Source organism: Protobothrops mucrosquamatus, unplaced genomic scaffold, assembly GCF_001527695.2.
Source record: "Protobothrops mucrosquamatus isolate PMUCROS unplaced genomic scaffold, P.Mucros_1.0 scaffold13, whole genome shotgun sequence".
NCBI lineage: Eukaryota > Metazoa > Chordata > Lepidosauria > Squamata > Viperidae > Protobothrops > Protobothrops mucrosquamatus.
The window spans coordinates 276,252-303,954 of NW_015386400.1; the positions used below are offsets into that span (position 1 = coordinate 276,252).

General features: G+C 35.7%; 1 protein-coding gene across 1 annotated transcript in view; it reads right to left on the minus strand.

Moving 5' to 3' along the window:
• Positions 1-774: 774 nt before the first annotated feature.
• The window catches only part of ARHGAP21 (Rho GTPase activating protein 21), a 45,713-nt gene continuing 18,784 nt past the window's right edge, over positions 775-27,703 (minus strand). Inside the window, 20 exon segments of the mRNA XM_015810639.2 lie at positions 775-2,089; positions 2,091-2,155; positions 2,158-3,690; positions 4,896-4,927; positions 6,700-6,805; positions 7,156-7,197; positions 7,347-7,472; positions 8,456-8,545; positions 8,632-8,705; positions 9,926-10,004; positions 10,082-10,237; positions 10,352-10,500; positions 12,200-12,348; positions 12,427-12,491; positions 14,538-14,822; positions 15,843-15,968; positions 16,470-16,506; positions 16,605-16,704; positions 16,797-16,958; positions 17,699-19,625. Of these exon segments, the coding sequence (XP_015666125.2) occupies positions 2,014-2,089; positions 2,091-2,155; positions 2,158-3,690; positions 4,896-4,927; positions 6,700-6,805; positions 7,156-7,197; positions 7,347-7,472; positions 8,456-8,545; positions 8,632-8,705; positions 9,926-10,004; positions 10,082-10,237; positions 10,352-10,500; positions 12,200-12,348; positions 12,427-12,491; positions 14,538-14,822; positions 15,843-15,968; positions 16,470-16,506; positions 16,605-16,704; positions 16,797-16,958; positions 17,699-19,625 (5,379 nt within the window). The 3' untranslated portion in view covers positions 775-2,013.

Here is a 27,703-nt window from a genome sequence, read left to right on the forward strand (position 1 = left end):
CATGCTCATATTTGCAAAACTGTATATTAGCTCAAAATCCACAGGGCCAAGGGAGACCTGTTATATCTATTCAAACTATTTTCCGATGCACCAAAGGCTAGACAAGAAACAATGGATGGAAACTAACCAAGGAGAGAGGCAACCTAGAACTAAGGAGAAATTTCCTAATGGTGAGAGTAATTGATCAATGGAATATTTTGCCTTCAGAAGTTGTGGATGCTCCATCACTGAAGGCTTTCAAAAAGAGACTGGACAACCATTTGTCTGAAATGATATAGTGTCTCCTGCACGAGCAGGGGGTTGATCTAGAAGATTTCCAAGATCCCTTTCAACTATGTTATTATTCTATTCTATCTTCTTTGAAATAATTCCCAGGAATGGTAACTTTATCCAAAATTCCTAAAATATTTTACTTTTTATTTTTATAAAGTAAAATGAAGGAGCTTATTTTGGCAATGAAACAAACTAAACTCCCATCAAGCTTACACAAGATTTTAGTATGCCCAAGAACAGTGTTTGCTTACAGCCTGCTTATAAAAATTAAAGTGTGTTATCAAATAATCCTTACAAAATTATTTGTCCCATTGATTAATAAAATTTGCAAGCAAATTCTAATCAATGAATTCACCCCCTTTTAAATAGCAAACCCCTATGCTATAACTGCTGCTTTCAATTATCCCTTTTTATTTTATGCTTTACGTAGTCATGAATATTATGAAGATACAAATTTGACATGTTTATTGTCTCTGTTAAATGAAAGACAGTCCATACAAGAACAATCAAAAACAATTTATTTCCAGTGTTTTAAGTGGATATACATAGAAGCATGTACAGATCTGGATTTATTAAATCTTCATGCAGAATTATATTCTTGGTAAACCAGTTCTATCCACATATCCAGGATCTACTATCTACACTTCTATGTTACAACATTTATATCAAAGCTGGTGTCTGAGGAAAAGATACACACATAGTGTATTTATACTTAAGTTATTTATTTTACAGAAAGAGTAAAAATTCAAGTCACATAATACTCAAAAACTGTATTAAAATAAGAATATAAAACTCAAAAATCCAACTGGAATGCCTAAATGGAAGCTCTGTATCCATATATGTTAAATTTTGAAAAATGTAATGAAATGTCTTAACAGTAAAATGCAGCAATTTGTTCTTTATGTTTAACATAAATGTCTAAATGTAACAACTATTATGGCACCTTAACAAACCAAGAGACCTTTTTAATTTTTTAAAATTTTTGATGAGGCACTTGTTAACGACTAAACTCAAATAATTTTTTTTCTTCCAACTAACAATGTTGTAGTTGCATTAATGCATAGTGCATACTAACACTGTGTGTGGGGGCAACATAGAACAAGAGGGGAGGGGAAGGAAGGGGAGAGGAGAGCTACTGAATTGTGGTGGTGACCATTTAATTGTCTCAAAGGTACTGGTAAAATCAAGATATATCCTCCTGGCCCAGATAACTTATGAGGGTGAACATCCAACAGCCAGGCTGATGTTGCCTTTGTTCATATATTGGTAGCTTTCCCCACTGAAGTGATTTAGAAATCTGAGTACTCTGTGGGTATTATGAACCAGAGTTCAGAAGAACTATCAGAAGAACTGGTAATATTAGCTCCAGATGATAATAACTCTGCAGGAAATGAGGACTCTGTTTTTGAGGAATCATCTAATTGGCTTACATTCTCCCTTTCAGTCTCTACAATAAAATGCATCAATTTGTTCTTTACATTTAACATAAATGTCTAAATATAACAACTATTATGGCACCTTAACAAATGAACCTTTAAAAATATTTTTTTGATGAGGCACTTGTTAATGACTAAAATAAAAATAATTATTTTTTCTTCCAACTAATAATATTGTAGCTGCATTATGCATAGTGCATACTAACACTGTGGAGGGTGGGGAAAAGCATACAGAACAACTGAGGAAAAGAGGAAAGAAAATACGCTACTGAATTGTGGTGGCTATTTAACTGTGTCAAAGAGACTAGCAGAATTGAAACATAATCTCCAGGGTCCCAGATAACTTATGAGGGTGAGCATCAACAGCCAGGCTGATGGACTTTGTTCATATTTTGGTAGCTTTCTCCACTGAAATGGTCTAGAGTACTGAGTACTCCATGGGTTTTATGTACCAGGCCTCAGATGAAGAACTACCAGAAGAACTGGTACTATCACCTCCTGATGATAACTCTGCAGAAAATGAGGATTCTGCTTTTGAGGAATCATCTAATTGGCTTACATTCACTCTTTCAGTTTTATTTATTTTGAGGTCCACTGTGTTACTCCGCAGACGCTCTTGTGCAACCCACTCTGGGTACTGGGATGGAGATTTTGCCTTCAACCGGTTTACTGCTGAAGTGTCTTTCTCCATGCTTGGGCATTTCTCTTGAGTTTTCCATGCATTCAGAACACTCAATTCCATAAAATCTCTCTGTCCTCCTAACGTGTGTCTTCGCCTGATGTTTTTTCTTTTGGAGCTCTCTGCAGAGTTTGGCTTCTGATTGCCAGTTCCAAGCATATCATCAGCAGATGATTTGAGACGTAGTTTTAATCTGTCTGGAATCTTGAGTCTCCATGTAGGTTCCTGTTTGACAGGTTCACTTCTTGATGATGTGGTTAAGCTGCTGTCTGTCTTTCCTTTCTTTATGTCCTCCTCATGTTTTGCATCCCTTGAGCCTTCACTCTCCGTTTTGTACCTGGCCGACTTTTTCCGAGATAGAGTATCACATTCAATAAGTTTGTATGAATTGAAAAGTCTGCGACTATCTAACTTTGGTGTTGAAGTTCCTCCTGAACAACTTACTTCACTTTCTTCAGAGTTCCTCCTAATGTTCTTTGCCATGTCTTGAGTCTTCTCCCTGAACAGCCTATCCACAGAAGAACTTGCTGCAAAATCAGGAAAATCATTTTCGCTGTCTGTTTCCACGGGTCGACCTTCACTAATCAGTTCACTACTTTCGTCATCAGCCTCTTCTCCTTTACTCTCTGTCACCGAGTAAAGCACTTCAGGACATAGCCCTGTGGAATCTACACCAGTTAGATATGCCGTGGAGGATGTTGTGGAGTAACCTGAAGTGATGGAGCCAACATCAGCTGTTAAAAATTCACTGTGTTTATTTTCAGGGCCTCCTAATCTTTTACAGGAGATTTTTTGCAGAGAAGCTTGTGAAGTGCAGCTGAGGGTAGTGCCTGAGTCCAAAACAGTTTCTTCCAACACAGAAGCAATCTGGAAATTAGGCAGTTTATGGTAATCTTTTTGTGTATTTTGCCAAGAGATGAGATTTGGGGATCTTTTATATTTCCGAATATAAGATGTTGAGGGTTCTTCAGAGGACACATTGTCTTTCCTCAGCAACATTTCACCCTTGCTTGTTGCAGAAGGACTGTTAACACAGTCTTCCTTTTCTTTCGGAAATCCTGTTCTCTGCATTTCCCCTGCAGTCTCCTTCTCCAGCTCTGTTTTAGATGTGTCCTCTTTTGCTGAATCATTGCAACGGTGCTCTGCAGGCTCCTTCATATAAAAAACATTATCCCACTCATCTTCAGAGCTGCTGGGTTGCAGTTTATCTTTTGCTTTTTTCCGCTTGCGACTGGCTGTGGCAAATATAGAGGATTTAAGCAGCTCTCTGCTATATTGATTATTTCCAGATCCCCAAGAACCCTGTATGGAAAGAAACCCATTACAATCATTTAAAAAAAGAAAGAAATCATAGTTGTGGTTCACAATATTTTCTTTACAAATCTTCCAAAGCAAATTCATATATATATGAAACTGAGTTATATGTTATTACCTGTCATTGCTGAGTTGTTCTGCAAAAATCTGCTCTAGCACCATACAGTAGCATATCAATTACATAGGCCATGGTTTCTCAGTTTGTGGCTTAGGACACTGCAGGAAGTCACAGCCATTATAAACACAAGGTTTTATGAACCTGATCAGCCTTGCATAGCCAGAACTAGATTGCTATCAAAACCTTTTCTCTTTACTTTACCTATACTAGTTCAGTTGCAGTGATATACAGGTTTTTTTCTTTAAATGCAATCGTTCATAATTTGTAAAAGCACAGTGGCCTAAGGTAAAATGAAATGAATGTAGCACCTTTTTTTTGAAACAGTGCCAAATTAAAAATAATCTTACCAGTATATTCTTAAAATGCAGTTGATTATTTATCAAATATCAATTAACATCAGGATTGACTGACTGACTTTATTTTAATCAAGATTTGCAATTGTGAATGTCTCAGACCAATTAACATTAATTTTGTTTTATCATTCCTTTTTTTTAAACAAAACTCATTCTGTACTGCTTAAATATTTTATAATATATTCTATATTTTAAATACAGGCTTGGTGCAGACTTGATTTTTAAAAAACTCATAAAATAATATACCAAGAACACAAGTATCTGTCTAATGCCTCTTACATTATATGCCACCAATTGTATCCTTTTAAGTGTAAATCCACATAATCTTCCATTCAGAGCATTTCTGGACAACAGGGGATTTGAACTTAACTTCTTTCCCACAATCTATCTTTAAAATTAATTGTTGCATCATGAATCATGCTAATGAAATAAGATTAAGCATATTACGTTTACACAGCAAGATTAAAGTGAGTGACATAATTCTTATCCTTAATAACCAGGCCCAAGAAGTACAATGGGTTAGTCATTTTAATTCATGTATAAAAATCAGAGCCCAATTCAAAGCTCCAAGGGGTTTAATACAAGAAAGAGAAGCCCTTTACTGTCTGAATACATTTTTATCAACAGCCCATGAGAGATCTAGTATAAATAAGCCAGTGAGCCCTCTTTCAACATTGTAATGTATAGACTCATTCCTGTAAAAATACAGATGAATGATTTACCTTAGATTTTGCAGAGTCACCAGTAGCTGAATCTATTGGGGAGGAAAAAAAAAATCAACACAGCACTTCAGTCAAAATGGCACAAAGTTTTGTTTTTACTCTAGACAATGCTGAAGTATGAAAGAAGACAAGCACAACAAAAGGTGAGAGCAAACAGATAACAGAAAAATTAAATAATCAGAACAGTGGATAGTAATTGCTCACAAAGATGCAAGCTGCACCACAGAAAGCCACTGCCATGAAAGGATGCTGTGAATTGGAGGCAGAATCAGCTCAATGACAGAAACGGCAAAAAAGCCCTTTCTTCTAAATAAAACAGAAATACTAATATTTATTTAATGCTCTAAGCGCACAGCCCTGCAAAACCGCAGCTGGGGGACCTTTTCAGGACTGTATTCTGTACATTTCAGCAAATGAAATGTACATTTAAAACATCTTTAGTGCCTTAGACTATTTTCTGAAAAAATTACTAAAATTCTTTTTTGCAGTTGTTTGTATGCTGTCAAATTATATTGGGCTTTATGTATTTAAAAGCCCCAGTTAACATTTCAGCGCTCCTCCGAGCTATACATTTAAGAATTTATCATTATCAAGATTTTTTTCCACAGCCATCAGTTTTGTACTCATCTCAAAAACAGAAGCGTTATTATGAAATGAAAAATGGACACCATAATTTTACTGTTTGGCAAAATAAAACAACAGAGGTTATACAATTAAAAGGGGGGTACGGAGGGGCTAGCAGAGTAACTAAAATACATTCTCCAACTTGCTAGGAGAGTGACCCCACTGGAGAATTAATGAGCTGAACCCCATGCCATGCCCCTTTTGACACATGGCTAATGACTAAAAAAAACCAGTGGACCATACCATGCTATTTCTCCTCAGGGTCTGCTTCAGAAGTAACAAGAAACAGCAGAAATACTTTTAAAAAGTAGCATTGATCTGTTCAAATACTCTTGAAAGGATAAATTTACAGTACAGATCAACTAGTCCTTTTGCATTTACAAGAAACGGGGGTTTCTGCAGACAAGGCAGCTACAATGTGGGCAACAGTCCTCCTTCTTCCTACAGTTCCAGTTGTCCATCAGTGACACCACAGAGTCCACTAGTGACATCACCGTGTGATAGACTCCTCCCACTTCTCCTATTTCAGCATCAGGACAGAGGGACTGTTTCAATAAAATGCTGAAAAAAGTTTTCTATAAACTAAAACACAAACTAGAGACAAGGTAATAACATTTGGGATAAAAACATACTTAGTGAAACAGTATGGTGGCAGTTTGTAGTAGTAGTACTTAGCTGAATAATAAGGTGGCAGTCATAAAGAAGAAAAAACATTTAATAATAAACAAATAATTAGTTGCAATATAGTTTGGAAAAATATACTTATTAGTTGAGCAAAATGAATTTCAAAATCTTGATTTGCCTTCCTAAGTTGAAAAAAATACTATCATTAGAACAGTGTGTAGAATTTAAAACTTTCTGCCTTTTCCTCAACTACTTACAAACTAGTAGGTACCTTATCCATGTCATGTTAAAAAGTACATGGGTAACCATGGTCAATGATACACTCGTGACCATGCCGTTTTCATGGTCTCAGAATTATATTGGTTGCTGAGAAAGCATTCCAACCTACGTCATGCAACATGCTCAGCTCACTGCTGACCTTCAAATAATAGACCCAAGATCATGAAGATAAAGGGAGAAATTGAGTTTATTAGCAAAGAAAGAAAAAGGAGACAATTATAATAAATCATCAGAAGAGAGAATTTTCTAACCTACAAGCTGTCCAGGCAAGAGTTACCTGATACATCTCCAGGATATACTCCAATCCTTCCAATGTTGCTGAGTAAATGATCTATGCTTGGCACTGGCTGAGACTCTACTGTGTTTGCTTCCTGAACTGCTGTCTATAGTTAATAAACAAAGATTTCTTCATCATCCAATCACAGTCAGTAAACATTATTTAGAAAAATTAGTCATCTGAGAACTGAAAAGAATACCAATCTTCCTATATAACATTTTAGAAGAAAGAAAAATACACAAGCTGGCATATTAAATGGAGAAAAAACTACCCTGGAAGAGAAATGTGTAACTTCATTTTATATGTTATTTTCATTACTTCATGGATAGTATGTTTTGGTGTGGTGAACAAAGAACATTGTTAGAACACATTGGAGAGGGGTGAAAATCATATATTCATTTGTATGCTCTAAATTAAAACAGGAGGAGAATCCATTTAGTTAAGGTTAGTACTTACAAAGGGTTGTTCAGCATCTTCTTCTGCGAAAAACCAGTCATGCTACAATTCAAAATAAAAGAAGTGAAAAACTCCCCAGAAATGAAAGAATTAAAATGTGGACATTGAGATAAGGAGTACTTTATGAAAAAAAATCAAAATCGAGGCTGGTCTGAATAATCTCTCTAGCAACATGAAATGAATTCACTTACTTTTTGGATAAGTGTTTCTACAATTCTGTATTGATCTGGCATATGAGTAACCATATTAGTCATGTTATCTTCAGATGTCCTCACAAGTGTTGGACCAAATACTATTGCCAGGTTTCTTGGTTCCATCTAAAGAATAAAGTCAATAATTGTACTTATAGCACATCATTGTACTTACATAAATGTATATCTTTCTTAAAAAGCAGAAGCATCTAGTAGTAGCCAATGTTGCTAAATTAATCCGAGCATCCTCATTAGAAGGAAAATTCAAAGCAAAAGCTGATCAGTGTATGAAACAGATTTATGTAGCAGATCAGGATCTTGCTGTTTTTAATCTGCTCCTGAATCTAATAATTCTTCAGTGTTCATAAGCAAGAGTCTAGAAAGAGAAGTCTGGTTGTATCCATTCCTCTCCTCAAACTAAAGTAGTACATGAATCTCTCAACATGTTATGAAGCTTTAATTAAATGCTGAGCAGGTGACTTGCCTATGGACTATAGTACACATTTTTTTCTCCAATAAATCTCCTGAGTCCTCCGGGAGAAGGGCGGGGTATAAATGAAATAAATAAATAAATAAATAAAACTGTAATTACAGGACAACTTCCTAGCCATATAATGCAGCAGCTATGGGTTCTGTGTACCTAAATACATTATCTGTCCATCCAATATGTGAGGAAAGAACAGGAACCCACAAAACCTAATAATATTTTTCCACAAAAATTGCAGATCAAGGTATACAACTTTAAAAAATAAAATAAAAATTTTTTTGACCTGTAAGATGAGGTGTATTTTTTGTTTGCTTTGTCTCTATGTGAAAGCAACTCAGTAAGAAAGAATTCTTTTTTCCCCAAGGATAATTGCAGTCCTTTGCTTCTTCATTTGTTTTTTCGTACATACTTATACTATTGGTTTTCCTAAATGTTCATTATGCTAAAGCAGCCACAGAGCCAATGAGCTGAGAAAGCAAATGCAGACTACAATATTGACATTCCAAATAATCTGGAGTATATCTTATAGCAAGAAAAAGAATTCTATTACCACAGCTCCTAGAAGCAAGCACTGAATTTGGTTATCAGAAATATAAATTCTTGGTACAGATAAGCCAGTTACCTTGTTTTCTTCTGAATGTTCTGCTACAATTTTCAGATGTGCACAGAGAAATTTAAGTGTTTCATAATGGTGTTCAGGTAAATCATGGATCTGAAAAGGATAATATCAACATAAAATTTTAAAATAATCCCAAAATATAATTGCATCTGAGTCAATCCCTATCAAAAGCAACATACCAGGCTTTTCAATGTTTTTAGTCGCTCGACAGGATCTTCTTTTCTGTTGGCATCTATGAAAGTTGCATATCTCTCTAAAAATAAAGAAAATAATTTTATTTTAAGACCTGCATTACAACCTCCCTGCAGGAGAAAGAGGACCAACTAAGCATAAAAAAATGGACTTGCATCACCAGAGTAACATAATGTTTTGCTTACTCTAACTTTGTTTCAACCAGTGTGGATAGCCTGGATCCTCTGTATAAGAACTTAGTTCGAAAATATGCCTTTACAAAACTACTGATACTATGGGATTAGAAAAACATGGTATGATTTGCATTTATAAAAAATGCCATTTCAAATATATACAAAGCGGCTTTTATTTGAAGTTTATATATTCTACTATGTATTTCATCTAGTTGTTGCCAATTTGTTTTAATAATCCATGCAAGTGCCTCTGATTTTGTCATAGAGAAATTATCCTTGGTATGTTTTTTTTTCGTGCTGAAATAAGTAACTAGAAAAACCCAGTAGCCCAATGACTATACCACATTGGCAGCAAATTCACAGAAATGAGGCCACTAAAAGAAGGCAAAAAAGTAGAGTACTAACAAATTAACTTCTGAATAAGTTATGACTCACCCAGTTCCCCAGCCACATATCGCAGTCCACCAGGGCTTCAAGACATGTTTGTCTTGTTAATAGAGACAGAAAATGGATGCACCCTACAGGTTAATATGTGACTGGGAGGACTGTACAGTATTTGAATTGCTGGCTACAACCTGTATATGAGACTACCTGAAGAAATATAATGAAAAATCCAACAACTGATAATTACAACAACTTGGAACTGTTTATTCTATTTAGCAATGGTTGTTCATAGTCTTAGGCCAGGGTTGTTAAACTGCCGGCCCGTGGGCCGGTTTCATCATACCAGAGCCGTGCCCACCCCATTGCCGGCAATGGCAAAAAAAGCTCCGATACGTCACGTGACGTCACGGGTGTGACATGTCTGTCTTAGGCAGAGATAGGTCATTATGTATCAGCTTCAATTTTATAGGCTAAGTAGAATAAAACCTGGGTTTTCTACATATAAGCCAATAATATATATCTCTCTGAGCAACTAACTCATCTGTGTCTTTTTAAGAGAAATGCCAAAGAATCCTGATCTATCTAAGCAATACTAAAATTAAGGAGAACAATGTTTAACTGAATTCTAACAAAACGGTCTTCTAATTTAACTTATCATAGATAATCACTGATGTGTTTTATTCAATGGTTTTCTTTTTCCTTTCTACTTTGAATCAAAACTTACCATTAGTAAAGAGTGGTTCTGGAAGCTTTCGGAGAAAGGACTTCAATAAACTACTTATGACATTCAGGTCTCGCCATTTCTAAAAATTGAGTAAACAAAACATTGTCATTAAAAAGAAATACTATGAGAATTTAGAACAGAGAGGGTAGAACTCACATCATCTTGAAGATCAATGTCAGTCATTCCTTTGTTTAGTTCTTCTTGCATATTTGAGATGGCAACATTATTTCCTGGAACCCTATAAATACCAGTATATTGAAGACCTCTCTCTTCAACTAAATTGCAGCATATTTCAACAATTCTTGGAATACACTGAAAAGTCCAAAAGGGAATGAAAGTTTGTGTTTACTATTTATGTCTCTCAAAGAATATTTTTCAAAGAAATTATTAATAAGCATGACTTTGTTTTAAAAAAAATGAGTATACCTTATTGCTCTCTGCTGGGGGACAATCAACTAGTTTGACACCAAACGTGCAAGCAGCAGATGCTTTCCTCTCGAATGTTTTTTTCATGATGCTTGGAATGTTTTTTCGCCATGTACCTTTATCTTTGGGTGGGCTTGTCTCATCTTTTTCTTCAAGGAAGAACAAAAAAGAAAACAAGTCATTTAAAACCTTCAGAAAGCTAATGGAATATAACTGGATATAATGACCAAATGAACCAACAAAATAATAGATGAATATAAGATACTTAGTACACTTAAATCTTGAAACAGACTAGAGACTACGGCTTCTCCACAATCAGGCCACAGGTTCACCACAACCTTAGCAATCGATGTCTAGCCATTATATTAATTTTGAACAGAATCAAATTTAGTGGCATCTGCAATCTATATGAACAGTACATAAATCAAACAATTTACAGTTTGCATATTGACACAATCAGCAAAATGATATTTGTATGTATAGTTGTGTGTGTGCATGTTTATATGCATGCGCTCATGCCTATGTACATATTTGTGTGTGTATACACTCATATACCATAAGAGAAAATATATAAACAAAGAAGAAAAGGGTAAAAGACTAGAGTACAAATGAGTAAACAAGGGATTTACAAATCTCATGTAATTTTCCAATGTATCATTACTTGATTTTGAATGCCTGAATACATTATTCAGTCACTTGGTTGCGATGGGTGGCTGTAGAAATTGAATAAATAAATAAGTGTCATTTTAAAAGCTTGAAAAGTCACTATTAAGCTCTAAGCAAAGTGTAAATATTAAGAAGCATGGTTAGCACATTATAAACCATAAAATGAAATTATGAACTGTACAAAATTCTGTCCATGCTACTAAATATATTCTAATTTAGAAGTCTTGTAAAATACAAACTTTACACAGACAGAAACCCACATTTTGAATGTGGTACAAATCCATGTGTTGAACTGTAATTCAAGAATGGATTCTTATCTGAATTAAACTGTGTTAAGATTTACTTTTGAGATATAAATTTTTTTTGTGGGGAATATATTCCTTATTAACCTAGTATCCATACTTAAATATCTCTTCTGACTTTCAAGTAACTATTAAGCTAGTAATTTTTAAAGAAATAATGCAATATTCTTATGAGACCTAACTCAAATATTTAGCAAAAGAGCATGCTATATTTATTACATTTATATAAATAAGAAAACAATTAGACGGAAATAAGCAACCTTGTTTTAAAACAGGCTGCATCAAAAACTGCTACAATGAAAAACAAAATTGTAGTTCTGAGTATAGTAATCAGAGAATGATGGTTTTATTCCTACCGATCCCACTGCCATTTCCACTTTCCTTGACAGAAGATTGCAAATATCTCCAAAGCTTCGTGACTTCATAACAAAACAGAAGATACTCTGTATTTATCAACTTTCTTTCCCAAAATTATATGGAATTATCACAACTACAGAATGAAATGGTTCTATCCTTTTTATATAGGTAACCCTAACCCCTCTGTTTCAGTCTATTTCATCCCACACTCTTTTCCCACTCCCTTTTCAATTCTACCCCACATGCATGCATATTCTGAGGGGGAGGATACATTTCAAATCACTGTTTTCCAGATTGTTTCCGATCTGGAGTTTTCTTATAAACAAGGAATAATCAAAAGTTCCCAGCAAAAAAGGAGTTTCATCATCACTTATCATAGCTTAGAATGTTTATTCAATGAACTTCTAAGAATCAATGAAACTCCAAACCCCATGACACATAGTGTCCTCACCATCAGGCCTCCTTCAGTATAATAGGAAAACCTAGAGTAAGTAATAGTATTCTTATATTCAGTATACAATACCTTTAGTAAGGAATTTCTTTTCTGATTCCTCCTTAGGAGAATGTGGACTCTGAGTTCTTTGCTCAGTTTTAGTGCCAAGGAATGTCTGTCTTTTAATTAGGCTCGGTCGGGATGGTTTTGAAAGTGGCTCAGTTTTGCCACTAGAAGCACTGAAAAAAAAATATTTAAAAGCAGGAAATCCATGTAGCTGACTAACTGAGCTCTCAAATGGTACTGTGGTAGCTTACCCCATAATTGTGCTGTATTCTTTAATCTTCCGGCTAATTAGATCCCTGCTTGTGACACCTGTGTCCTGCAAATAAATAGATAACTATTTTGAAATTTCTGCTTTGCACAGCTCCACAAATGAAAATTTAACTAGCCATATTCAGGACTGGACAAACTATATAGCATATAATAATACTGCACCAAAGGGAATCGGAAGTCAATGCCTTTTCTTTCTTTTCCCCTTCTTTTCTACACTTTTCCCTTCTCCCCTATTTTTCCTATTATTTCCTTTTGTATGTTTGCATTTTACACTATAAACTAATAAAAAGAAAATTGAAAGATAATTATAATTTAAATAAAGAAAATACATCAAAACGGGGAGGGGGAAGATCAAATATAAAAGTGAAATGCGAAAATCTCATCAGTTTTAAAACACAGAGTACCATACACTGGACTGCATACATATTAGTGAAACATTTCAAGAAAAGATGCAGCATTTTATACATTACACATTGGGCAGTATACATGGCAAATCAAGGATGGCCTTTCAGATATAATTGAGGCTATTGGGATTGATAGTTTTGTATCTTTTGAAGACAACAAATGCCTTTTCTGTGTTAGGAGTTGCACATATTAACCACCCAATGTTGAATTTACTTTAACAATGGAACATCTGCAAATTGCAGGATCCAGTCTGGGTGAGTCACTGGGACCAGAAGAAGTTTTGTCTTCTCAGCCCCTGGATTCACGCTGGAGCCCCCATCCTCGGGAAACTTCTCTCTAGCTTCCCTGAGGATGGGGACTCCAGCAGGAATCCGAAAGCTGGGAAGACAAAACTTCTTCTGGTGCCGGTGACTGACCCAGATTGGATCCTGCAACATTACCCTGGGCCCCATATATTCGCCTTCATTCATCTGCAAACTACTTACTACTGGTCACTGCAAACTAGTGACTACTGGTCACTAAACTACCTAATGTAATGGCATTATGTAAAACTGTAGCACTTTCTTGATGTTCATATAACCATGAATTCTAAACATGCAATTTTAAAAACATTTGTATTTGACTTGAACAATGATGCTCTCCATGCAGCTCAGAATCCAAAATTGCATATAGAGCTCCATAGGCAGAGAAACATCTTATCATCATTAACAAAAATGAAATTAAGAGAACACAAATCTAGCATACTCAACCCTCCTTCCCCTCCTCATAAAAAGAGATTATTGTATGCATAGTGATAACAAAGATCTCTTAGACACAACTGAATTTAGTGTAATTTTGCAAATATTCAAGTGTATGTTACGAAAGTAGCTTGATTATGATCGCTATCTAAAATTGTTTCAAGTATGGAACATTCCATATACAGTTCAGGTTGTAAGAGATGTTCTGCACAAAGTGAAGCGTATGTGCTTTATCTGTGCATGGAGGCAGAGGAAACATGTCTGATTCATGAGTTGTAGCACATGTACTATGAGGTAGAAAACAGTGAAGTGATGGACAGAGAGGAAAAAGAAGGCTGTCAGTATGCTGTGGTACAGGAGCAGGGCATCCCTCAAGTGTGTGCAAAGCACAAGGGAATGGCTACACAAGAAAGATAGGGAGATGCCCCGCAGGTATGCATAATTGAATTAAAATTCAGTGTAAATAAGGGATATCAAGGGGAAGGTGCTGGAGTAGACTAGGGCATAAAACGGTGAGCAGAGTATGGCACAGAAGAGAAGGGGAAGAGGGTTGCACAAACTACTTTTGGCTCTTCCAGATTTGCTTTGTCTGAAATCCTGTCAACCTAAATGAGCTATAATTCAGCTAACCAATTATGGTTAGCTGAACCATAATTTACTTGGGATAGTGTGGCCAAATGTCAAAGGTGTAATGATTCTTTTTTGCTTCATAGACACTCTTACCAATATTACTTTCTCACATTTTACTGGATGTATTATTTCCCTGGTAGGAACATTGAAATCTCATGCAACTTTATAAAAAGCCTGTGAGATTATGGATTTTTAATACCGTTAACTTGTATTTATTGCATATCAGGGTTACCACGTGGAATTGCGTAATGGGTCTGGAAAAACAGGATCTCTGCAAAATACAACAAGGAGGAAGAATAAAATTTTAACAAGAACACAACCTCATCATTTAAGCTGCTATTTTCTCGTATAGCCTTAATCCATGCCAGCATGTCATCTCTATTTTCAGCTTGAAACAGGTATTCGCAGTCTGATGTAGTAAGCCGAAACACATGTTTCTTCTTGGTATCACTATATGAAATGTCTGTTAAACAAGCATTGATGTTGATGGGCTGTTCCTCCTCAGAAAGCATAGTTGGTTCTTTTTTATCCTTGTATAAGTATAATGAACATCCTCTGAGAATGACATACATCTGTTTCCATGGCCGGATGCTCCCACCAACTCTCTAGAAAATAGGATCCAGAATAATATTTATTTAAGAAAACAAGGGGAGTGTGCATAGTGTTTTATATGTTAAAATTTGTAAACTGCCTACTTTGGTGAGATGGGTGGTGTAGAAAATTGATAAACAGGTAATAATTAAAAATACTGTTACCAAGCAAGGAGCCGTGGTGGCGCAGTGGTTAGAATTCAGCATTGCAGGCAAACCCTGCCCACTGCTAGGAGTTCCATTCTGACCAGCTCAAGATTGACTCAGCATTTCATCCTTCTGAGGTTGGTAAAAGGAGGACCCAGATTGTTGAGGGCAATTTGCTGACATTTGTAAACTGCTTAGAGAGTACTTTAAAGCAGGGATCCCCAACCCCTAATCTGTGGACCAGCACCAGGCTGTGGCATGCCAGTAACCGGGCTGCGCAAACAAGCGAAGCCTCCTCTGTGGGCACAAGACCATGCCCCCTCTGGTCTGCAGAAAAACCTTTCTCCATGGAACTGTCCCTTGTGCCCAAAAGGTTGGGGACTGCTGTTTTAAAGCACTCTGAGCAGATATAATCTTTTTAATAGGTTAATTGACATAATGCCAATTGAATATCTTCCTAATCAAATATGGCAAATTATCAAGGAATACAAATAAGACAGAACTTGTTTTTATATCACTGAGAATTTTTACATCCAAACAGAAAAAAAATTACTAATAATTTATCTGTGTTAGTAGTCCAAAAAATATCTTATGGTGAAAATATCAATAAGATAAGCAATGGAACTGCAGAGCATTTGACATGCAAAGAATCATTTAATTGTTTTTAATGTTTATTTTAACTGTTCAAGAACAGGAAGATTGCAACAACTGTACCAGGTCTATGCAGATTAAATGGAAATTTTGAAAAGTTGAGTTTCTGCCAAAAGAAAAACAAACATAATTCTAGTATTTTTCATAGGAAATTAAAAACCTGTTTGCATCTAAAAACATTTGAATATATATAAGAAGACAGGTTTTACAGTTAGCTGTGGTTTGAAAAAACTGTACCTTCCCCTTTTCTGTAACTAGCTGCCGAAAATGAAGATATCCTTCTTTGGAGGTGTCGCCAAAGACGTCTGAAGCAGATGCTTTTCTGAATCCTGCATTTTCTGAAGATGCTTGGCTTTTTGCAATCTAAAGAAAACATAATCAAACCAGCCTCAGCATGCTGTAATAATTCAAAGTCTCCCTCTTCTTTCCCTTCCATCTGTCAGGTGGGAATACAGACAGCTGGCATGGAAAGGGACCTAACATTAGTGGAACAGTACATTCCAATCAGCCAGCAGTTCAAAGAAGCCCCAATGAATTACAGAAAAGGCCTGCCATACATCTCAGTCAGTAGGCTTCCTTTTAATACACTAGAAAGTGGTAACAATTCTGAAGTTAACTACAGAGTGTGCCATCCTGTCTGTAGCCAGAAAAATACTTTTTCATCAAATGCTGTAATCTTTTTAATTGGCAAAAGTCAGCAACATCTGTTCACCAAGTGGATGCTTGGGCATTAATAAAAAAAAATTCCATCATTATACTTTAAGCAATCTATATTCTCACATGCCTAGGTGCAACTTAATGCTTAGTCGTGCAATACTAATGTTATTTACACATCAGATAAATATTGAAAATAAAGTAACTGACCTTAATTTCCTTTAAGCTCGGTGCATGCTTTATGGCCCTACAGATGTAAGGTAGATATTTTAGTGGACATTCTAAAAGAATTTCCTAAATAAGACATCCAATGATGCACATCTATATTTTTATGGGTATTCTTACCTTTTTCCTTCTTTATAGTCATCAAGTCCTTCATCATAAGATTTGGACCTTTCATTTTTTGCAGGGAATTGATCATCTAGGACACTAGTCCTAATTGATTCTGTAACCAAAGCAAAAGCAAACCCCCCATCTTTTAAAAAATAAGCAAGTTTTGTTGAATTTAGCTAAAATAGCTTGAAACACTACACTAACCATGGCCATAAGACAGTTGACGTCGAATAAAAGGAACAAGAGCAGCACAACTCAAAGGAACAGCACTGGTGGTGGCCGTTGCTCGTGAAGGAGGTGGTGAAATAACAGCAGAAGCTGGAATGTGGGTGATGTCCAGGTCAATAGTAGGACTGGTCAGCTCATCTACAAAAAGTATACAGCAAATTAATATATTTTAGTAAAAAGGACAAGAATTGGTCCAATATGGGAAAACTAGGAGGGCCTCCAGGAGTATCCAGAATACATGTTGGGATGCTCTGAAGGTACTTTTGGATACATTGTACACGAGAACTGCTTGCAATTATTTGTTATACATGGTAAAAGTATTATTTCTTCTTCCTTTAAAGTTTAAGAATCTGTTCATTAACAACTATGTTATTATAGGCAAAATATAATACAGTTGCATTTACACAATGTTTGGGCAAATGTTGAATTGAACACAGACTGAACTGAACCAATACAGTATCATCAGAAAAGCTTTTAATAACAGGGTTATCCATATTTTAAATAAAATAAATTTGTCAAAATAATCAAGCTTTTGAATAGATCAACACTATCAATTAGATTCAATTAACCAGTGGAACAACCTGCCTCCAGAAGTGGTGAATGTTCCAACACTGGAAGTTTTTAAGAAGAGACTGGACAGCCATTTGTCCGAAATGGTATAGGGTTTCCTGCCTGAGCAGGGGGTCGGACTAGATGACCTCCAAGGTCCCTTCCAACTTTATTATTATTATTATTATTATTATTATTATTATTATTATTATTATTATTATTATTATTATTATTATTATTATTATTATTATATAGTATTCATGCAAAAGGATTAAATGGAAAATCCAAATATGAATCAAATTCAGAGAAATAAAAATGGTTTTGCTCACCTATGAACGGAATTGATGCCAAGGAATCATCAGATGGACAGGAACAAGAGACTTTCCTTTCTTCTATTTTTCTTATATGAACTTCTCGGCGTGCATCATTGGGTAACCAACAAGTGGTCTCAGAGGCAGGTTCTTGACCATTTACAGCTAAAATATAGGACTGATGTCGCAAAAGCTGTGGGGTTTGATGGCCAGAAGACGACTTTTCCCGCAAGATAACTTCTTCTTCATTTGCCACATCTGTTGCTTGAACTTCAGGCTGCTTTATAGCTTCGATTTCAAAATTTTGAATCTTTTGTCTGACAGAGACATCTAAATTAACCGAGGTAGTTAAGTACTCATTCATTTGTGGGACAAATTTGGCAGAAGCTATATAGGAATTGGGGGAAAGATTAGACTTGCCCATGTCTAGTTTGTGATCTGGTGGACTTTCTGCATGTATCCTGGATTGTTGAATTGGCAAACCATGATAGTGCACATAATTAATTTCTCTTTGGCCTGTGGTAGTAGCACTATCCAGACTCTGATTAGAAGGAAATGATGGCTTTGCTGCATAACGTACACAGGTCTTCAAAGAACTATTTCTTGTGCTTCTAGTTATTGAGCGAGGTGATCTTTCCTGAAAAGTGGTTGTAGACTTTGAACCTCCAGTGCTTGGCATATCCTTGGAAGGCTGCATCAATTTTACATCTGTTGAAATTTTGTGGAACTGAGCAAAGGGTCCCAAGACTTTGCTTTTTATTTGTCTGCCACCTGAAGGACAGACACCAGGAGCCACAGAAAAATTTGAATCACGAAGGGACATCTGAAACGCAGGTTGCCATGAAGTTTCATAAACACCTTGAGGATCATTTTGATCAGTAAGTCCAGTACATTCATATGTAATTTTTTTGGCCTTGCTTGAATCTGCAAGAATTTTCTCACTGTGAACATTTTCCACTCCTTCATCCTGTTTACCTAAATAGTTGAAGGAGCGTGCCCTACGACTTCGAGGGCTGATAACTGGTGAAGTTAAAGTATCTTGTGAAGCACTCCTTGGCCACTTTTTGATTAATACAGTATCCTTAACTCTTTCCTGGGATGTACTCCTTCGACGAATAGATACAGACTGTGAGGTCCTATCATGAGAGGTGCTTCTGCAGCGTACCTGTGAGCCAATGTAGTAATCTATTGAATGTGGAGATGCTGCTCTTAAACTATCTAACCTTTCTTGTATGGTTCTGAAACCATATTTGGGAAAGCGTTTGTTTTCAATATATTCTTTATAGGTTTTGTAAGTTTTCCAGTCTATGTTACGATGGGCACTTGGAGAAGTGGTGTGATTAACAGAAGGAGAATCTTGACTCTGAGCAGGAGAACTACAACCTGAAGCTCCTTCTGGATGTCCTTCATAGTTTCCAGAATCATTAGCTATTTCTGGGGAATCTGTTGGTCTTGTAAGTGGAGTCTGAGGAAGTACAACGGCAGTGGACATTGAAGAGGAAGGTGAAGTAGTTCGTATTTTTGCTTTTACAGAACTTTGTTCCTTGATATTGTATTTTATATCCCCTGTCTGCTGTGGTGGACTAGTATGATTTGTTCTAAGTGATGAAAAGTCTACATCATTCTCAGAAGGCACAACAACAGTTCTTATGGTCTCATTACAAACACAGACAGCTGTGTTAGATTTTGCAATATCTTTTGGAGAGGGAGGCACTTGTATTTCCTTTTTGCAGGCTTTTTCAAGTTGTGCTGATGATGTCTGTACAGCTCTACTATTTGATTGCTTTCCCAGTGTTAAGTCAGGAGGTGCTTTCTCCATAGGTAATGCCAGGACAGGAGCTGGATATGTTAATCGAGGATAACTTATTGGTGGAGGCTCAGGTATGTAAAGAGCATCACCAGTGTAGGCTTCATTGCCTTTCTGGTAGGCATCCTGGGAATATGCCTGTGCACAGAAAATTAAATCACTGTAAGTATTTAGTGGAAAACCATCACCTTATTTCAGGGGCATGAGTACGGTAAAGTTAAATTCCTTGACAGAAATGGACTTCCTATTTAAAAAGAGTGGAATAGGTGCTCTCTACTAAGGGGTCTATTTAGGGAACATGAAATGTCAATATTTTTCTATTATTGTTTTCCATGGATAAAAATATGCATGAAAAGTCTCCAAAAAGAAGCATGTTCTCTCTCTATCCCTCTCTCTCTCTCTCTCTCTCTCAATCCCTCCCTCTCTCTCTCCCCCTCCCTCCCTCCCTCTCTCTCCATCTGCATGTGTTTATGTGTGTATCTGATGTGTACATATCAAATTGTAGCAAGTGCTGCAAGTGATAAAGAAAAAGAGAGATTGTAAATATAAAGTATTTTTCCGCCATGACATTTTTAAATTTCGTTTTCCCCCTTGATATTTTTTATATCTACAGGCTAGGTTTCTATAAATATCGACAGGTTAAATTTGTTAGTTTGTTGTCATATAGAAACAGCAAGAAGCCTCTGCATTTGATCTACTGGCTTTTCTAAAAGGCACAATTCCTATATCTAACATGACTAGACAGTGGCAATGTCTTTGTTGCCAGCCAACGCCCACCGTCCCTCTGAATAAACTTACATGTTACTTATATAAATTCCATATTCTTCACAGTAATGCCATTTTTTAAATTCAAATATGTCATGAGTGTACATTATTGGTAAGTATTTTCAAGCACTTCTTAGTGTGAAACACAGTCTGTCTTAAGGCAAGATTTCCTTATATACTACATAATTTTCATCTTGCATTTTAAAAATATGATTCTTAAAGAAATATTCATTTTAAATTTTGCATTATTTCTTTTATATTACATTATTTGTAAAACTATCAACAATAGCATATTTTCAAACTCTGCCCAGAAATTGCAAACAGTATTATTTTATACTCTGCAATGACTTTCTGAAATAGTAATAAAAAATTTAAGAATGGACAATGCAGAAATCCTTTCCTGATGCTTTTAAAATAAACAAACATAGCTTATGTGTGGTACTATATTACAGCATTTCCTGCTCAAACCATAACATGCTTCATTCAGAGAAATCAACATGCCCTGCCTTAGCATTAGACAGGCTGTACAAGCCTAAATGCAATCATAAACATTAGATCAAGAGCAAGTGCTAAGGATGAAAAGGTGAGCCGTTTAAAACACATAGCTTGATAAATTTTACTGCGAGCAATAATTAAATGCAAACAAAGTATTATAAGCTTTTTCTAAAAAAAAATTCAAAATTTTAACACAGGCACACATTAAAGTGATAACAGGATGGCTATTACAATCGAGATTCAGCTAACCAGCAGATCTAGCTTGCTTTTAGCAACTTGCAGGCTTTAAAGATCCAGCTTCTTGCAAATTTACGAAGAAACACATGCCTTACAAAAATCAGAGAAATGGCTACAGTACACTCTTACCAGTGCTCTGATATCCTTTGAAAACTGCAGCTGGCACAAAACAGGAAAACATAGTAAAAGCTGCCTATATATGTAAAGATAGAATTATGTTGTCATACTGATGCCGAATACACTGCAAGCTAAAAATACAGCTATACTGATTTCTCTCGAAGGTACCAAGACGGCTAAGGTTACTGGAGCACACACAATAACTTCAGCCTTCTTGTGAGCATGCCAGTCTCAGGTTTTTTATACCTGCTTCCTGCATTTATTCCCTAGCTTTCCAGAAAGAAAAAAAAAACACGTTTGTGCTGCGTTGCTTCAGTGCATCTTTCATGCTGCAAACGGAGCCCTCTGCTTGTGCCACAAGGCATCCCTTTTGCTACAGCAACATAACAGTCTTTCATCTCGTCTGAGCTGTTACCATCCCTGCTTCCAGATGACGAAACAAGGGCTTTATTATGCATTTTATATCTGTGCACCCCTTCCTCTCATAAATCTGAACAGAGCCAGAAGCCGTCAGCTGACTCTACATCTGACATTAGAAAGATGATTTCAGAATAATTTTCTCATTAAAAAAACACTCTCACCATGTGATCATTTTCATTTTGTATATCTTTGCTGTTCCTACCAAATTAAGAACTAGCCGTGTTTCAATCGTAAGGTATATTTGCATGTATTAGTTATACCAGAAAATATACACTCTGCATTTGTATGTTTCTCAGATTAGGAGAAGAAAACAGGAAAGCAGATACACTAGAAAAATGCATCTGAAAAATTAAGCAATGGTGCAATCTAAGGAAACATATATTATTGAGTGACATTCCGAAATATGCTTTCAGTGCCTCACTAGTCTAATGTAGGTGCAAACATTTACTCTTAAACCTGCACCTTGGCAAAATTCTGAAAAGCAGGCAATGAAAAAAAGCTTTTAAAAAGCTGTAAGGCTGATTATAATCATCATTTGCAAGCCATTTCCTGGTTCATTTCCTATTAGCAAAAAAGGGGAAATATTAAACAGCACAAAATGTTTAAAATATATAAGATGTCACATTCATCTGGAGCTAAATCTTTTGGAAATCAGGACCTTTTGGAGCAGGCAGCCATAAGAAATTTAGATTATTATTATTATTATTATTATTATTATTATTATTATTATTATTATTATTATTATTATTATTATTATTATTATTATTCATTATAATTTCAAAAGAAAATATTATATACAGAAAAATATATAAATCAAAGTAAATGTTGATATCAAATATGTAAGAGCTCCTTGTATAGATACAGCCTTTATATTTATGTTTAGATGATAGAATTTGCAGAAATGACAAAATTGATAGAGGTAAGACAACAAAACTGGAAACCTTTTGCGGATTTTTCACTAAAACTGAAAAATAACTGGTATTTATAGATTTGCTGATTAAAAAGGGTTGAATATGGAAAATATTTGTTAGTAACTGTTGCAGAGAAGTCACTTATGTGTATATTTTTCCTTTTTCTTGCACTTTCACACCTATTTTGTATTTTTTCTCCTTTTTACTTTTACTTCATATAATTTCATGTTTAGCTTTTATTTCTATGTAAGTCTTCAATGGTTAAGGCACCAAGAGAGAAAAAGCCAGAGGACTGTGAGTTCTAATCCTGCCTTAGAAATGAAAGTGAGCTGGATGACTTGAAATCTGGTTCACAGAGTTGTGGGGGAAAATAGGAGGAGGAATGAGTATTAGATATGTTTGCTGCCTTTAGCTATTTATAACAATAATAAAGGTGTGATAAAAAATTCTAAATAACAATAATGCTCAAACTGTCTGAATATACAGCCAAGGTATTGCAATGGAGTTTGGACTGGACAAATGTGCTATCCTTACCATCAACAGGGAAAAATTAGTGAAAAGTAACAGAATCAAGATGCCCTGTGGAAATAACATCAAAAGTACTGATGAAGAAGATCACCACATATATCCTTCAGGCTGTCAGCACCAAGCACACTGAAGACAAGAAGAAGGTTAATACAGGTAATCCTCCACTTGCCACAGATGTTAAGTGAAACACTACAGTTGTTAAATTTGTAACATGAATTTGGCTTCCCCATTAACTTTGCTTGTCTGAAGGTCGCAAAAGGTGATCACATGATCCCAGGACAGTACAAGTGTCAGTTACCAAGCATCTGAATTTTGATCACTTGACCAAGGGGATGCTGCAATGGTTGTAAGTGTGAAAATTGGTCATAAGCTACTCTTTTCAGCGCCATTATAATTTCAAACAGTCCTTAAATAAACTGTTGTAAGTTGAGGACTACCTGTAATGAATATATCAGAAAAGTGAAAAAGCTCTTAAAGTCCAAAATAGGTGATTAACACCTGGGCATTCAAGTCATTAGCTATTCAACTGAAATAGTGGACTAGATTCAAGCTATCAACTGGAAGCCTTGAATAGGAAGACCAGAAACAACAAATCATCCCCTTCATCCACATTGCAATGTTGACAGTCCACAGAACATAGGTTAGGGTGTTGCAAGTATACCAAACAGTTAAAGGAAAAAGGCCATTGGAAGATTATCTGAAGGATAATGAAAAAGATTCACTGAAGCTAGGACACCATGAAGGCTTACTGAATATCAGAAACCAAATAAAGCCAGAAAAGAGACATGGTAGCTCAAAGTATTACATAGCCTGTTCTTAAAAAACCAACAAGCAAAATAAATAACAATCAGATCTGCCAATAGCTAAAAGCAGGAAAGTTAAAGAAAGAGACAGCTAATTCTCACAGAATAAGACCAGGCCTTAAGAAAAAGTGCTTATAAAGCCAGAATTAAGATGGCAGCAACTGACAGAAAAGTCCCTCTCTGCAAAGAAACTGAAGAAACAGTGGATCACATCATTAGCTGCTGCATGATTGCACAGGCTGATTACAAAGTATCAACATAACAAAGTAACAACAATGGTGCATTGGAATAGCTCAGAGGTCCCCAACCTTTTGGATACCAGGGACCGATTCCGTGGAGGTTTTTCCGCGGACTGGAGGGGGCGTGGTTTTGTGTGCTGCCTGCATCCCGCAGATGGGGTTTTGCTTGTTTGTGCAGACCAATTGCTGGCATGCCACAGCCCGGTACTGGTCCATTGACCGGGGGTTGGGGACCCCTGGAATAGCTACTAAAAATATTGTTTGTTGCAAGCAAGATTTGGTGAGACGATATAGCACATAAAGTAATAGAAAATAAAGAAGCTTGAATTACTGTCACCAGTCTTAGATTGTTAATCTAACTGTAGATTATGCACACACAGAAACATTTCTTGATTAGAAAGACAAAAAAGTCTGGATAGTGGATGTGGCAGTACCTGGAGACAGCAAAACGGAAGAGAAAGAACTGGAGAAAATCACAAAATACAAAGACCTGCAAATAGAAACAGAATGGCTTGGCAAAAAAACAAACAAACAGAAAACAAAATAACAACAACAACAAAGCTATTACCAGTAGTAAAAGATATCTTGGGTGCAATTCCAAAACATCTGGAGCACCACTTGAACACAATCTGCATTGACAAAATAGTCATCAGTCAATTACAAAAGTCAGTTTTACTTGGAACAGTTTATATCTTGCAATAATATATTTAATATTATTAAATGAAAATATTTATCTATCCCAGGTCCATGGAGAAGACTCAATAAGTGGGCAAAAATGCCGAATCCAGTCTAAACAACTGACTATGCAACCAATCATAAAAGAAAGATGTCATGAAATCACAAACTCTATTGGACATGTTATCAAATTTCATCAAGTCAGACTGCTTACCAATCCTAAAGATATAGGTAGTTCTCGACTTACAACAGTTCATTTAGTGACCTTTTGAAGTTATAACAGCACTGAAAAAAGTGACCTATGATGGTTTTTCACTTTTATGTTGCAGCATCCCCATGGTCACGTGATCAAAATTCAAACGTTTAGCAACTGACTCATATTTTGACGATTGCAGTGTCCTGGGATCAAGTGATCACCTTTTGTGATCTTCTGACAAGCAAAATCAATGGGAAAGCCAGATTCCCTTAACAACTGTGGCAAGAATGGATGTAAACTAGTTCAAAATTCACTTAACAACTGTCTCCCTTAGCAACCGAAATTTTGAGCTCAATTGTCATACCTCAAGAACTACTTGTAATGATTGTTGATGTCTGTTAATCCTAAAACTTTAATATATTGAAAATATAGTGGGTGTAGGATTAAGTTGTGGATTGTTAATGTTGTATGCCACCTGGAGTCACTATGTATGAGTTGGGTGAATGCATACATTTGTTAAATCAATCAATCAATCAATCAATCAATCAATCAATCAATCATCAATCACTATATTTTGAAGCCCATATTTTGAAGCAAAATATTTTACATTCTTTTTGCAACTTTAATAAGATTTTGTTTTGAGCGAGTTTAAAATCAGCACTTTAAATGATAGAAGCAATCATTTTAAACCACATACTGGATTTCTGAATGTAAAGAAACATATTTTTTGAAAAAGTTAACTGGGAATGTTCATGCCTGGACATACATACATAGATTACCTTAATGCATAAAAAAGGAACATTTTTGCCTTTTTTGAAAGTTAAAGCACATAAGCTTGCAAAGTTTAGATAGAGGACAGGTCAAATTGGTTGGATAAATAGAACTGTAGAAAATCATAAACTGTAGGCCTGTTTTGCAAGGGGAAAAATTACTATTCTTGAAATATATTTATCAGCATTCAAGTAGATTATTTATGTATAAGTTGAGCCTTTTCTTTTTCTATGCATGTATCTATAGCTATATCTCTATATCTATCTATGTCTATGTCTATATCTTGTTTAGCTCTGTTCTTTTTCTCCCCCTTTTTGGGGCTTGTATTTTAACGTTGTGAATAAAATAAAAATTTATTGAAAAAAAAGTTAAAAACACATACTTCTGCAAAGTTTTCTGATAGAAGTAATCCATCAGAAAGCAAAAAAAATAAATATGAATATTACAACATACCCTATTTTGAGCCTGAGGGAGAATAAAAGATGGTAAAAGCTTTGGACTCCTATGTACAAAATTACTTAAGGATAATTCCACCACCCTAATTTTATTTTACTTTGAATTATTTTTGTAAACAGTGATGACTCAGGATGTTAGCATGACCCTGACTCTGAAAGCCTACATTATAAAAAGACTTCATCATTGTCTGATGAATTGTTGACATGAGCAAGAAGAACAAATTAAGGGGTACACAGAAAGTACTCATTAAAAACCTTTCTGTAGACTTACCAGACCTGAAGCTCTCTGGCTCATCCTAAGTATTCTAACAAGCAAGATGGTTTTGTTGAATTGGCAACCTTCATATATTGTATTGAGGAAGACAAAAAATCATTTTCAATTTGGCTCCAATGTTTGATAATGAGGAAGAATTTTTTTATAAATCAGGCTTTCAGTGTCTGGGTCATGATAACACCTTAATCTTTATACTTGTTGCAAAACTTAGAATAACAGATGGCATAACAGTTTCCTATGTACTCTCCTCAAAAAGGATGTTTGGTTCATGAGAGCAAGAGTCTCTTCTTCTAGGCCAGGGGTGTCAAACTGATGGCCCGCAGGCCGGATGTGTCACGCGTAAGCCACACCCACCCCGTTTCCGCAAAGGCAAAAAACATTGCAATACGTCACGATACATCAGGTGACGTGATTGAGTTTGACACCCGTGTTCTAGGCCTTTCTTATGGAGGCCCATGGATCGATTTTACCTCAAACAAATCAGTCTGCATGCTGCTTGAACAAAGACCCCTGCTTCAGCCCCAAAACTAGTTAAAACCATGTTATGCCAGAGGACTTCTAGGTGTTAACTATAACGATAGTTAAAATCTGATATTGTATTATGTTTTATACACTGCTGTAGGTAACTAGATTGGTAGGTTGTTTGTTTACTGGCAAAAGCAAACATAGAGCTAATAGACCAACATCTAAAGACTACCATCACCTTTCTTTTTCCATTGCTGGGTCATGGAACAAAACAAAAAGCAGAGGAAGCAAAGGAAATTCCTAAGATCACTTCTGATGAATGGAAGCCAAGCAAATAGAAGTGGTTTTCCTATTAGAAGTATATTCATAATCCCAGTTTACATTAAGTTTAGGTAAAATTTTATGTTCAAATTCTGTCAGTATTTATCTGTCAAAAAAGTGAAAGAATCTATCTGAAACTTTTTGCATATTAAAGAGAATGGCAAACATGTTTTACTTAGTTCAAGAGGAAAATAATTTCTTCAATAAGTTTCTATATTTTTCTGAAGATTATCAGATTATTTTCACCTTATAGATGTATTCCTCGATTTACAGCCATTTGTTTAGTGACCATTTGAAGTTACAACAGCACTGAAAAAAGTGACTTATGACTGTTGCAGCATCCCCATGGTCACGTGATCAAAATTTGGATGCTTAGCAACTGACATGTATTTATGATGCTTGCAGTGTTCTGGGGTCATGTGATCCCCTTCTGCAACTTTCTGCCAAGCAAAGTCAGTGGGGAAGCCAGATTCATTTAACAACCATTAACTTAAAAAATGCAGTGGTTCACTTAACAACTATGGCAAAAAAGGGTGTAAAATGA